The following is a 13,989-nucleotide window of genomic DNA, read 5'->3' as shown; positions in this document are numbered from 1 at the left end:
TTTGGAAAAGTCATTTTATTTTGTTGAAACCACATGTTTCCAAGGATAGAGTAAAGCTCTGGAACCATAAATCATGCCTAGATAAGAATAATCTCAAACAGCATTTTGTAGCAGGATGTTGCTTGTTCTGTGATAATTGCTCAGCATTTGAGGCAGATTTCCCATCACCTGCCCAGATATGTAGCCAGGAAGAAAAATGCCCCATGACAGTTACAGTTCTTAGTGTTTGAAATCTAAGTGTGTGAAGACAACTTTAATAACACTGTTACACATCTGCCCAAATCCTACAGAGCTGCAGTGCCTTAGATTTCAGGGACTGTCCACTTGCAGTCAGAAGTCATAGATACAGCAGAGACCTGGGGGCCTGACCCGAGCTAGGCTGGGGAGCCACTGTGATGGGGATACAACAATCCAGACCTCTTGAGGTTCCCCAGCTTTGCTGTCTCTGTGAGCACATGAGCTCCAATATCACTGTGACTGGGCACTGCACTGGAGATGCCAGTGGAGCTGGGATGCAGGGCTTGCTGCGTTAAGGTGTAGGGAGGCTGCTCTGTGTGAAGAAACCCCAAGAAGTGCATCCCTGGCCACTGAGCAAGACTTCATAGCTAAGATGGGTCAGAGACAAGGCCAAACAGAAGGCACAAGACAGGCAGCTGTGGGGGGCAGCTCCTCCTCCCGTGCTTGGGTTGCATTTGAGAGCTACTGCCACAACACATGCCTTCAGAAGCTGCTGGGGATCCTGGGTCTCCCAGGCTGGGGCCCCGGTCACCCCACTCTGGCATCTCCTGGGACCTGAGCTGGATGCTTTCCTGCCTTGACAGTTGCCATGCAGCCCAAGTGGAGTCGTGGAGTTGAGACAGGGTCTTGTGAAGGAGTGGGAAACCAGCTCCGCACCTGTCTCAGCAGCAGAAAAGGCATATTTGAGTGGACACAGATGCAAAGTATAGTTTGGAGAGCATTAGCAGGCTGTGGACCTGCATCCAGCAACCTGGACCTCGCCCTTTGCACCCAAAATCCCTGAAGTAAAACACTGCTGACTCTACCCACTATAGCCATATTGCCATACAAAAGCCGCCTTTCCTCTTGAACAAAGCCAGCACTGATTGCAGATGGCCTCTCTTTCTCCATAAACCAGCTGTGCCCCACGAAGGGTGAGACAAGGAGTCATCCTTTTTTACCACTAATCCTACAGCCTTCCTACTTCATCCCCATTATTGGCACCGCCAACTTTGCCATTTGCACCACTGCTGCACAGGGTGCCACCTGGTCAGGGTGTGCTGATCTGGGACATGCACACACATCTGCTTGCCTTGGACACAGCCCCTGAGCTAAGGAAACAACTCTCTGTCCCATCATGAACCAGGTAAATCTCCTTTTCCCTTTTAATCCAACTACTCCCAGCTCAGCCTTGCTGCAGGCAGCATGACACGGGCAAAGCTGTCGTGTTAGTAACTGGGTTTTCTTCAACCCAGGACTGGCCACTACCAACAGAGCACCACTGAGTCTCCTATGGGATGGCATCACCTGCTTGCTCACTCCCAGGACTCATTATGGGATGCTATGGCAGATCAGAGGTCCACACCAACATGGTCCTGAAGGGAGGGACAGAGATGGAAATGAAGGGAAAGATCCATGTATGTAGGACTCCCAAATGCCTCTTGGAGTTTAGCAAAAGTAAATACTGCTGAGACATAGAGCCTCCCTCCTGCAGGCAACTGCACCAACTGCACAGCAACCCTGTGCCCTCCTCCAGCAGCAGCAAATGTCCCTGTGCCCCTCATGTGGCTGCAAACCCCTGATGGTCCCCTGCAAATCCCCTGCGTGTGCGCCAGCTCCAGTATCCCAGATGTCAGGGAACATGGCTCATGCTGTCAGGGAGAAGGGGTGAAGAGTGAGATGATGAGCAATGCAGAAGAAGGGTTGGTTCTGCCTCCGATATTAAGATATCTGCTTGTGCGTGGGCTCACTCGGCAGGTGTTTACACAGCAAAACACGTGCTGCACTCCAGGACCCCCTCCTGCCTCTCCTCCCACCTGACAGTCTGTAGTCCCCTGTGTGCTTCAGGAGCAGTCAGCTCTCAACGGAGGCAAGACAGGTGGCAACAGATTTGAAGCCAAAAGTGCGATTTCTGGATGCCGCTGAGCTTTGGAGCAGGCACAAGGGCTTCCACGCTCAAACATTCAGGGGCTTAGACCTTCAGAGAACATCACATCTTGAAGCTTCAAGGATTACACCTTCAGTGGTCACCAAGAGAGCAAGGAAGGGTTGGGGGAAGATGGCCTTGGTATGGCTAAGGGAAAATGCTTTCCCACTATGCGAAAAAATGGGCAATGGGTCTTTCCTTGCAGCAAGATCCACTTCATTTCAGATGTCTGGAAAGGCCTGAGGACCATGAGATGCACCCAATTGCACTCCCTCCACCAATGGGACCCCAGTGCAATGAGCAATGCAATCAACATCAGGACCTTGCCCTCATTCTGCCTTGCTCCCTGCTGTTTCCCAGCCCCAAATCCTTTCACTTTTGTCTCCTCTTTTCTTCAAGTCCCAGAAAACCCTCTGTAACTAAAATCCTTCTCTGACCATCATCACCTTCTTAGCAGGGATGGGCTCCTGCAGAGCTCACTGCCACTGTGTCTCAGTGTCATCAAAGCTGGAAAGAAATAACCTCGTACCACATTTAGTGAGCATTTCCCAGAGGAAGCATCTTGACACCTGCAAGTCACAGAAACTTTGTTGCCTGCACCAGTAAAACCCAAACATTTTACAACAGGCAGAATTTGAGTTACAATGGTGGTGGCCCCCAGAGACATTGCCTCGGCCCTCCCTGTTATTCCCCAGTCAGTTCATAATGTCACTACAATAAATACCAGAACAAAATTGACAGCATTTGTCCACATATCTTAAAGCATTGCCCCACTACTCCTTCACTCCGTGTATTTGCAGCCTTGGTTTCCATCCTTATCAGTCATCAGAGGAGCCTTTAGGGACAAATCGTTTGACTATGTGAGCAGCCAGGTAATAAAAGCCATGCAGAACTGCGACTGTGGCATTGATGACCAGAGAGAAGGTGCCCCCAATCCCGGTGGCTATGTCTTTAAGGACAGATGGAATGGCACAGATGGAGTAGTAGGGGAAAGCAGCTAGGTGAAGGACAAACCCCACTGGGATGCTCAGGATCCTGTAGGTGAGGGACACCACATCTTGAACAATTTGCAGAAAGCCCAGGAAGATGTTGACGATGACCCTCCCCAGATCATAAGGAATGCTTATGAGCACCATGCTGATGGCTTTTAGGTAGGACACCAACCCACACCACAAGCTGTAGAGTCCATCCAGAACTGTACCACAAACTCGCTTGACAACAAGCCACAGAAAATAAAACACAAATTTCACCAGCTCCACAAAGACGTAGATGAGGAGTTCCAGAAGTTTGATGAAAGGGGTAGCAATGATGCCAGCCACTTTTCTCACCCAGCCACTGTCTTTGGTCTCCTGGTTGTCAGTTGTTTCTACTTGCTCCCCAGAGCGGATCTGACTGACAGCTTGCAATACTGCTTCTCTTTTCTCCTGTTTTTGTTTGTCTTTCCCACAGTCGCCCTTGAACAAGTGAACTTCTGCTGGAAGCTGCTTCTCCAGCTCTCCCACCGTGAGGTCTGCCAGGCTGTTTTCATCATTAACCTTTTTCACTAGTCCCAGGGACCATCCCTCTGGAGCATCACAGCAGGCTGCCAGCCATAGGCTCTCTGGCACTGACACCTTGCCTTTAACTCGGACACTGGAAGGAATTGCACCCGCGAGGAGATACAGATGATCCTTCTTGGAGCAGTGAGGGATCAGAGCTTGCTCCACTACCTTCCTGATGTCTCTGTGCCAGTTTTTGCTCAGAGCTGGGCTTAGAGGGACGGAATTCGTGAGTGTGTAAGTGGCCATCTGGAAATCCTCATCATGAAGCAAGCTGGGATTGAGCAGCCCTCTCTCATAGCCAGAGCCCACATAGTCTGAGGTCAGGGCTTGATTTGCACCAAGGTTGGCCACAGTGCCAGTGATATCAGCTTCATGCACCATCTCATGCAAGTCATTTTCTGGATCATCTATCTGAAACAGTGGAAAGAAGAGTTATTGGATGCAATTCACCTTTCTAGAAAGCAATGTATAAAATGGGCCTTCAAATGTACTTTTCATTATGACTGCTACTACATGCCATACCTTGGATTAAAATCCTGCACCACCTCCTTACTTTCCTTGCAGTGCTTGAGAGGAGTGTATTCTCTACTTAGCTTCCCTGTCAAACACATAGGTTTAGGCTGCAAAGGATACTTGCAGCTCTCCAGTCTGGTCCACAGCATAGCCTCCAGAATCTCACCAGCCACGTACTTTGGCTTTTTTCTAGAAGAGATTTGAATAGATGGCTTGATTCAGGACCATGTTCTCATCATGCTATGATGGTGGTAGATGAAGTTCATTAAGAAGCTACCATGCCACCTTAATTCAGTCCCTCCGAACTATCAAATCCAAGCCATGGGGGGGAAAAAACAACCCATGGTATCCAAGATGCCTAGAGAAGGCATTTACCTCTCACCACTTACTGTGTAAGAAGCCAGAATGAAGACAGGTACCATGTCAGGTGACCTGAACTTCCCTCCCTTGAACAAGAGACACAGTAATGAGTTCCTAGGGCTCTTGCTGGGCTGATCATTAGTAGTCTGATCCTCCTGTCATTAATAGTCTGAAATTCATCCTTAGTGACTGCACAGCTTCTGGTATAACATGGATGAGAGTGCCTTGATGGAATCTGTGCTACCTGCTTGTGTCTGGAGTGTAGTGGAGCCAGAGGTAGCAATTACTGCAGTGGGAATTTGTCCTGGAGTCATGCACAAGGGGAGGGGGCAGGGGAGGGGGGAGGCAGTTACAGCAGTGGAAGGAGAAGCACTAAATGTCAGGGTGTGTTCAGATCTTTCTCAGAAGCATTAAATGTCAGGGTGTGTCCGGTTTTCCCCAGGTGGCTGCAGCCATGTCTCCTCCACAGTCACTCCCATTGACACTGCCTGTAGCCACTCTAGAGGGCTGTGCCAAGATTGTCATTTTCATTCCCAAATTAGAGGGTGAACATGTTGGTAGAAGCTCAGGAGTGCCAGACGATATCCAGCAGTCACTGCCTCCAGTAGTCTCTGTTTCAGAGGCTGTGGCCCTCAGCTCCCAGCACTGTGCTGGCCCAATTAAACCTGCTGCCTTTGCCCCTGGCCTATAAACTGTTTACTGCACTAGTATTGTACTTCGGAGACATCTATGGTAGTCAGTTCATAGTCTACCTTGAATCACTGCCCAGTCATTCCCTGTCCCCTGGTCACCCTGCAGTGCACTTGGACAGACATCCAACTACGTCCTTGCAACCTTACAGAGAATTTGCATCCACATTACCCTCTCAGAGTTTGCCAGCCTGTGATGAGAGTGAGGGTGAAAGGGCCAGTGCCAGCAAGTGTCAGCAGCTGTCCATCACCCTCACCTGGGAACTGCAGCTCTGGCTGGCCTCCTGCATCAGCCAAACCCCTGCAGTCAAGGCACAGGGCTCCCTCTGCACCAAGCCTGGTCACAGTGCCAAGACTGGCCATTGCAGAGGGCTGCATTGCCTCAACTTCCGGCTAAAGGATGTTCTTGCTCTTCATTTTGAAGCATCTGATTCTTCTTGCTTCGGGACTGGAAGGACACAGTGAGTCCCATGTGCTGATGCACAGGTTAGAGCTTTTTTTAAATGTACCATTTAAAAAAGACTTATTCTACACTACTGCTGACTTATTCTGCTCCTCTTGCTCAGGCAGGTCAAACTCACAAGCTGCAGCTGGCTGATGAGGCCTGACATTTTGCATTCAACAAAATCACTATCTTCTCCTGCCCACCCCCCCATTCTCCCTGTTCTGATGAGATGATGGTGTGCCATGGGACAAGAGAGGCACCTAGTGTGTTTAATTCCATAGTACAGGTGAGGGGGAGAGGGCACAGGTGTAAGGCTGTGCCCAGGAACTGCCCTCAGTGCTATGACCCTTTAGAACTCTACACCCTCGCAGAGACACTCATCCCATCTCACTCCCATGGCAAATGTTGCCATACCACAAGGACACAAAGACTCAAGACAGATCAGCTCTGCTTCCTGTCAGAAATTCCCAGCCTACACTAAACAGATGGTATAAACTTAATTTTTCTCTCTTTAAGAGCTGTTGCATACAAATCTTGCGGTGCCTATCAAGAAAATATGTCCCTGGTTACCTGTCCAGCTTCAGGCTTTTGTACATACCATTGGGATTGTTTAGGTCCAATTAAAAAAGAACATGATAAAAATGTAGCTGTGTGCTGTTCATGTGTAAGGCTCTGACATCATCTAGTTATGCTTATAATAACTCATATTATGGTTTGTAATAACTCATGCATAACTGAGGTTTTTATGCCTCCTCCAGCTCAGCCCCAAAGGCAAGCTGTCTCCTGCACTGCATTTAATCTGCATTGTAAGCTACCTTTCCTCACTGCTTCAAAAAGCTTTTGGCTTGTGTCACCTCAAAGCATATCTGCATTCATGGAGTCACCCATGAAGCCACCAGTCCAAATAACCTGGAACAGCTCAGGGCAAGATCCAAGCAGACAGGTAAACACCTCATTTATAGGATGGGGATTTAAAAAAAATTATGACCTGAACACCTGTATGGATGTTAGCACATAACAATATTGATGTGTCATTAAGTGGGGGGTGCAGTATCATAAATGGGGCAGAGGCAGAGGGGGATTAAAAGTATGGCAACACACAGCTATTAGGGCAGGCAACTTCCATTGCATTTGGTCATTTAACAAGGCAAGACAGTGCTACCTCCCACCTTCCCCACCCGAGTGAACTTCAGCATCCCACTCCCCTTGCTACTGACTCAGGCATGCTTATACCTTTGATTGCAGTGGAAATATTTCATCCAAATTTAGTGTGGGATTCATTTCTCAGGGAGGAGGTAAAGTGTGTCTTATGCCAAGGTTTCTGTAGAAAGACATTGCTCTAGAAGTACCTGTTTCTCTTGACTCTCTACCAAGAGAGATGGCAAGAGCAGCTCAGAGGTAGCTGTACTATAGCTGCACAATGGTCATCTGCCTGGTGGTAGTCACCAACCAAATGAAAACACAAGGTGATTCATCCAGCCCCTCATATATTAGGACGGAAAAATCAACTCCAGAGTTTTCCATGTCTCTCTAAGCTACAGAAAGAATCAAACATAGAGATTTTCAGACAACAAAAACGATATAAGGTAAAAGACACCTAAGTGACTTGCTCTCAACCTCTAGGAAATCTGTGGCAGAGCAGGCTTTCAGACCTGTGCCCGGGGGAGTCCCATCAGTACCCTACTCATCAGCCCACCCTTCCTGCTCTCTAATTTTCCACTAATTGCTGAATTAATTCGCTGTTTCCAGCTGCCAGTTGGCAGTGGGTGGCACTGACATTCCTCACACTTCTCACCCAATTACTGCCTCTGTGCTACATTTGGCATTTGTTTCTCAGGCAGACATTCCTGAGGAGGTAGGCATGCCGGGGGTGAGACGGTTTCCTCACCACTTACATCATTATCCAAAAGAAAAACATATGACAAACCTGAGGCCCTCATCAAAGTGCTGAGTGTGCTTCTATCACCATTTCTTTCTATTTGCTATGTTTCCACATCTCCATGTGCATGCACATACCACTGTGCAATTGAGCCAGCTATCGCTGTCTTGGCAAGGAAATTGCCCAGGAAATCAGCAATATAACCTCATTGGACTATGCTGCAGAGCAGGTGTTGCTAAGGATTCCCTTCAGAAGCCATCCGACCTAGCCTTGATAGAACATACATAATGGGTATGAAAGCTCTTCCCCAATTTGTCATCCCAGATCCAGTGTGGTAGTACCTGAGAAGGGTGTATGTACTTCTTATTTCTCGAGTTATAGGAATTTTTCATAGTCCAGATTTCTTCCCCTTACAGTTTCTTCTGCAGACTTTTTTCCTAATACTTTTCTGTCTCAGATGGAGGTTCCTGCAGTGAACTGCAGAGCTGCTACCTTCTATCTCTGAGACACCTGCATTTCAGCAATGGGCGAAGGGGACCTGCTAGTGTCAACTAAGAATACAAACCTGTAGGGATGCTTTGGAGAAGCCAGAGCAACTAAAAGTAGCACCTGACCAATTATTTCTAAAGCTGCAGTAGGTTTTTGTGGCAGGATACACAAGATTTGGGGCTCTAGAGTGCTGGCAGGAACAAAGACAAGCTGACGGGTAAAGAGAGAGGGAGTAGGGAAGGGCAGAGAAGCCAGATGGAGCAAGGCGAAGGAGAAACAAAGTTGCTGTGGAAGGGCTGCCCACTGTTCCATGGCAGGAACAGCTTTTGAGCCTGCCTGGGCAGGTCTGGAGAGTCAGGCCACAAGGAGCAGGAGTAAATATGGGGTCTAGAGGTTACAGAAAGTGTCAGTGCCCAAAGCAAGTGAGGAAGGATCTCATGTCAGCAGCTTTACCTTACTGTCTCCATGGCATTGACCAAAAATCCTTGCTCACCTAGGTCTCCTCTTTGTGCTTTAAAAATTCATCACCCTTCTTTAACTCAATAATGGTAGAGTACGCAAAACACTTCCCTCTTTTTTAAAAGGGTAAGCAGACACTTCCCACAGCTGCCTGTGAAGTGGAAGGAGAGAAAATCAAAAGGCCAGTAGGAACTCCTGCAACTCAAAGCCCAGCCAAGAGAGCAGAGAGACAGTCCAAGGTGAAGACAGGGGTGTAGGATCTCCTATCTTCACTACCTGTGGCCTTAGTATCTTATCACCCCACATCAGGAAAAATAAGCACAGCAGACACTCTCCTGGTAGAGGGGTGAGCTTTGATTCTGGCAACATCTAGCACCTGAGGGCAGCACTCCCAACACAGTGTTCGAACACTACAGCCATTCCTGCCCCAACAGAGTACCCTTGTACACTGACAATCTTTCCTGAGCTCAACAGACAGGGTAGCTTGATGTTTACTATAAAATTCCCCAGGATCATTGCTGAAATATCTGAAACACAGCAAAAAAGAAAAGCAGAGGTAAACAGTACATGCTTTCCTAAGGCACCAGCAATTTTTTAAGGATTTCCTTTAAATTTAACATCCTGAAGGCCTTGCTTAAACATGCCAAGTGTCAGGGGAGACAAAAACCACAGAGGTTCTAGCAAAATTCTGCATACTTCTGACCTGACTGAAGCCTGCACGCTCCAGGACACAGCAAGTCATTTCCCTACAACAGTCTGCAACACAGAGACACACCAAAAAGCTGCAGCATCAACTTGGTGAACCACAAATGGATGTTTTATCTCGGCTCAGTGAAGCTAAAGAACTCCTATCAACACTGCGATCACAATGGCAACAGAATAAACTTCAACTTGACACTGCGATGTTTAACTCACCGGCAGTTCTCCCTGCCCCCGAGAACTGGCTCGGCAGGACAGACACATCAGCTGGTGTCAAAGAGGACTTTCCTCTCCCCTGGCATTGCAGCAGCCTCACAGTTTTCATTATAAGCAACCTGGGACAAGGAACTATTTGTTTGCTTAGTTCCAAGCACAAAAATAAGTTCCGTTCATGTTAAATTCGTACCAACAGAAGTTCAACAAGCAGAGTTCCTGCCTCCTTAGCAGAATCCTAGCCCAGCTTCACCCCAGAGGAAATGTTCACCAGGAACATTTGCTTTACAGCAAAGGAAAAGCTGACTTACCTGCGGTTCAACCAGCCAGTTCTCCTCCTCGCTTTGGGCTGGCTTTGTAAACTTAAAAGCTGAATAAAGGGGGATTTTGTCCTTAGTACTGTAGAGGGTTGCAAAGCGTGGCTCTTTGTTGTACTGCTGACAGATTTTCACATGGAACGGCTCCGTAAATCCTTCGGGTGGGACTTGTCCAGGGAAGAACACATTACACTCAGCAAAACCAGTTTCATCCTCTCTAACAACTCTGCCCTGGGAAAAGCCTGGGAAAACTGAGATGCAAAGCAAAAATACAATTGACGTCTTCATGGTCCACTCCCCGGCGCTGAGGGAAGCCCCGTCTGCCTCCGCTGGGTACGGCAAAGGACCTATGCTCTAAGTCCATGCAGCAGCGAAACCAGAAAGCGTCTGGAATTCGGGTGTAGCGTGTGAGGGAAATGAAATATGAAACCGCAGCCGATCCCTTCGGGGAGCCAGCGCGTTCTGCAGGCAGCACGTTGAGAAACCGACCGTGCGCCAGGCTGCTCTGACACACGCTGCGGACGCCAACTGCCCGCGGGAGATAACGCCAAGCAACCTGAAATCATCAGGCTCTTTGGGAAGAGGAGGAGGGAAGCCTATGGCAGCGCAGGGCTGGAGCTGAGCAGCACCGGCTGTCCAGGCTGGGGCTCAGTGCCGGCGGGGGTGTGGTGTGCTGCATTGCAGCAGTCCCCGGCAGGAATTTTGGCTGACACAGCCAGAAATGTTCCTGGGGCTGTCAAGGGGGATGCTGCAAAGTCAGATTCACCGCCTCAAAGAAGGTATTAGTTGTCCTCTCCAGCCACAACCCTGGACAAGGGAGAGGGAGAGGAAGAAGAGAGGTGGCAGATATTGGAGCTGCTGGGAATCCACTTTTCCTCTTTTTGGGGTGACTGTAATCACTACTGCTGCCAGCCACGTGCTGCTTAGATGCCTGGGAAAGACATTCACCCCCCTCTCTCCTGGCGTTGTATGGGGCATTCAAAACCCTCCAGTATCACCTCACCATGGCAGATCTTCTCTCAGAAGAGATTAAAAAGAAGCAGAAGAACGAAGACCCTCAGATCATATACCCCTCTGAACATTTTGACCAAACCTGTAGAACTGGCAAAAAAAGGGAATGAAAGCGCTCCTCTGAGTTTATGTTCAGCAGAGCAACCATCTGCTCAGTGAACAGCTGCCTATGATACCTTGGCTACTGCTGAGTAAAAGGCTATATTCCTTCAGTGACTGGGAAAATTGGTGTTTTCAGAATAGTGGGGATGAAAAGGACAGGGCAGTTCCTCAAAGTCAAGAAATGGCATTTTCCCACCCATGAAGTGAAATGTGATCAGCTGTGTTGCCAACAATTTAAAAAATCCTGGGTGCCAATAGGGCACAAGTTCCTTTTAAAATGTGTTTTCCAAGGAAAAAAGTCCAAGTGCTACCATTCCACAAGTGCTTATACAATGTAGGAGTAGTCCATATTACAAGTGATGAAATGGGACAGTGAATGCTTGAAGTGCCTGCCCAGGGTCAGAGAAGGAGCCTGTAAAATAAAAATAGGCTAAAAATAGACTGCACTCTATAATTCCTCTACTCAGAGATGACTTCTGGAAGTATCAAGACAAGGAAATACGTCAGCATCTCTTAGTGTGGTGATATCATCTGGGGAGACAGAAGCAGGCTGGACAGGATGGGGAACAGCAGGAAATGTAGTAAGTGGGCTTGATTTTGGTCCAGGCAGGTGACTGGTCACCCAGGCCTGACAGAAAGAGTTAGTCATTTTCAGGAAAGGAGACAGAAAGGAAAGTACAGACACAAAATTTCATTTTCCTGGATGTAAAAAGGCTCTTGGGAAATCAAGAACTGAAGCTAAACCTTAGCTATTAGATGTTTTTCTGATCCCAGACTTGAAATTACCTGGGAAGCAGAAGAAAATATCTTCTCAGTTGGTCAGAGGTTTTGATGACTCAGTAGCTTATCTGCTATCGAGTGCTTTTATGGACACAACAGGGAGTTAATCCTATAGGTAGGGATAGGGAATGAGGCCTGTAGGGACTGATGCCAAAAGGAGTATTAAGATCAGATCCAAAACAGCCCTAAGGCTGTTGATCTGAGCAGAAGGGCTCTGGCAAAATACTCATTGGGTTGGCAGTGGGCAGTGTCAGCTGGTGGTGGCAGTGTCAGCTGGTGGTGGCAGTGTCAGCTGGTGGCAGCACAGGATCTGGAGCTGCCTCCTCCAAACCCATTGAGGGGTGAGAATACAACAAGCCAAGCAGCACCAGCAGTGCAGGCAAATACCCAATGCTTAATGTGATGGAGCACTGGGAGCCCGAGGAAGATGCAAAGAGGCAGATGATGTGGTCAAAGGGACATGTGAGAAAAGCAATCATAGAATCATAGCATATTCTAAGTTAGAAGGGACCCACAAGGATCATCGAATCCAATTCTTGGCCCTGCACAGGACCACACCAAGAGTCACACCATGTGCCGGAGAGCGTTGTCCAAATGCTTCTTGAACTCTGGGGAGCTTGGTTCTGTGACCACTTCCCTAGGGAGTCTGTTCCAGCACCCAACCACCCTCTGGGTGAAGCACCTTTTCCTGATGTCCAACCTAAACCTCCCCTGACACAACTTCAGGCCATTCTTTTGGGTCCTGTCACTGGTCACCACAGAGGAGATATCAGTGCCTGCCCCTCCACTTCCCCTTGTGAGGAAGCTGATCTCTCAGTGGCAGACAGGGGTGTGTAGGAGACAGGAGAGGCTGTAGGCAGGCAGCAGACTGTATGTACACAGAGTTTGCAAGGCATAACAGAGATAAAGTGTGTTGGGGAAAATAAAGACCAAGAGACTGGAGAGAGGGAAGGGCAAGAAGAGAGGTAAAGACCCAGAATATGGTGTGGACCAGGAGGAAAAGGAGGATATTGGGCAAAAGTTAGAGTTGAGAAAAACTGAGGTACTAAGGAAAGGTTAAGGAGGAAAACAAATGGAAATAGGTGTGAGGAAACACAGGAGGTAGATTGTGATAGGTCAAGTGAAAAGATGAGGGCATTTTGAGAAAAGTCACCTGTGATAAGAAAATAAGGAGAAAGTATTAGGAGGAAGACAGGAAAAGGAGAATGAAAGGAGGTTTTCATCCACTTTCATTGACCTGACATGGATGACCAATCTTCGTCTTTCCCAAGAGTCTCAAGCATCAAGATCAATGTCTCAATGAAAGAATACCTCCCTGCAAAACAAACCTGAAAAGCATGCCAGCATCCAAACCCTTTAGCCACTAAGAAGCTGCTAGGCTTGTCTGCCTGCTTTCCCACACTGATCCTCCAGCCCTGTCTCTGTTCACACGGCTGACACTGGATTTGCTACAAATAGAAGATCTATCTCCTCACATGACTGACCCCTCTACTCTAGTCTTTCAAAACATTCTTGACTCCAAATATTTTTCCAGACTGGATCTCCTGTCTTCTTCCATGGCCTCTGGGAGAGACTCCAGTGCTGTATGTGGCTGTCCCTTTCTTCTGAGAAGGAAGGGAAAAAGAAAGTGTCTGCAAGGGCAAGCAGTCTCACTGGAGAGACACCATTTTATTCAGCAGACATATCAAGATTTGTCTTGGAGCACAACAGTACCAGCAAACATGCTATGGCATGTCAGAGAGCATATCTGCCTCCTCACTGTCTCATGGGGAAACAGTCTCTTTTTAAAATTAGTTTAAAAACTTGGTCTGGGAAAGGAGCCCAGCTCTGAGCTAGAGAAAAACAAGAGTGAAACAATTTTCCTATTATAACTGAGAGATCCAAAGACTAAAGGAGGGGGTGGGCAGAAGAACAATAAACTCTTTAAGAAAGAGCTTAGAAACACTTTGTTGGGATTTTGATTCCCACCTTAAACCAGGCCTTGATGCCAATCTCTGCTACCTTTTGTCTTCACAACTTCCCCACAGTGTCACTGGTGCTGGTGAGGAATGGCCCTCCACTGACTACTGCTTTGTTGCTCACCTCTGCCGTGATGCTCACAAGCAAGGGTGGGCCAGTGAGAGGCCATTAACTGCCTCAGACTGCCAAGGATGCTGATCTGGCTCCTCTGCTTCCTCACTTGCCTTTTCTCCTGTCCAGATTCACAGGCTCAACCCACAGCAGCCAGTGGATGCCTCAAAGTAGTGTCACAGCCGAATCAGAGGAGAAAAAGATGGGGAGGTTTAAAACATAAAATTATGGAGGAAGTTGTCCATGGTGCACAGCCAGAGAAAGAGGGTAACAACTGGG

The 13,989-nt window shown here is 48.0% G+C and overlaps 1 protein-coding gene across 1 annotated transcript; it reads right to left on the bottom strand.

Annotated features, from left to right (window-relative positions):
• Nucleotides 1–10,458, bottom strand: ENDOD1 (endonuclease domain containing 1). Its single transcript, XM_064645103.1, has 2 exons — nucleotides 9,742–10,458; nucleotides 1–4,095 (listed from the first exon to the last, which is right to left on the bottom strand). Exons 1-2 carry the CDS (start codon nucleotides 10,033–10,035, stop codon nucleotides 2,962–2,964), a joined length of 1,428 nt encoding a protein of 475 aa, XP_064501173.1. The 5' UTR covers nucleotides 10,036–10,458; the 3' UTR covers nucleotides 1–2,961.
• Nucleotides 10,459–13,989: the final 3,531 nt, after the last annotated feature.

This window comes from Pseudopipra pipra, chromosome 2 (assembly GCF_036250125.1).
Source record: "Pseudopipra pipra isolate bDixPip1 chromosome 2, bDixPip1.hap1, whole genome shotgun sequence".
NCBI classification, from domain to species: Eukaryota; Metazoa; Chordata; class Aves; order Passeriformes; family Pipridae; genus Pseudopipra; species Pseudopipra pipra.
The sequence above is the reverse complement of the archived record's forward strand: the minus strand, read 5'-3'. Positions and strand labels throughout refer to the sequence as shown.

What these genes read in the sequence shown, in the direction of transcription:
- ENDOD1 (XM_064645103.1), bottom strand. Translation starts at nt 10,035, where the DNA reads ATGAAGACGTCAATTGTATTTTTGCTTTGCATCTCAGTTTTCCCAGGC. An exon ending in ACTGGCTGGTTGAACCGCAG is followed by an intron (nt 4,096 to 9,741) that starts GTAAGTCAGCTT and finishes CCACTGTTTCAG; the next exon opens with ATAGATGATCCAGAAAATGA.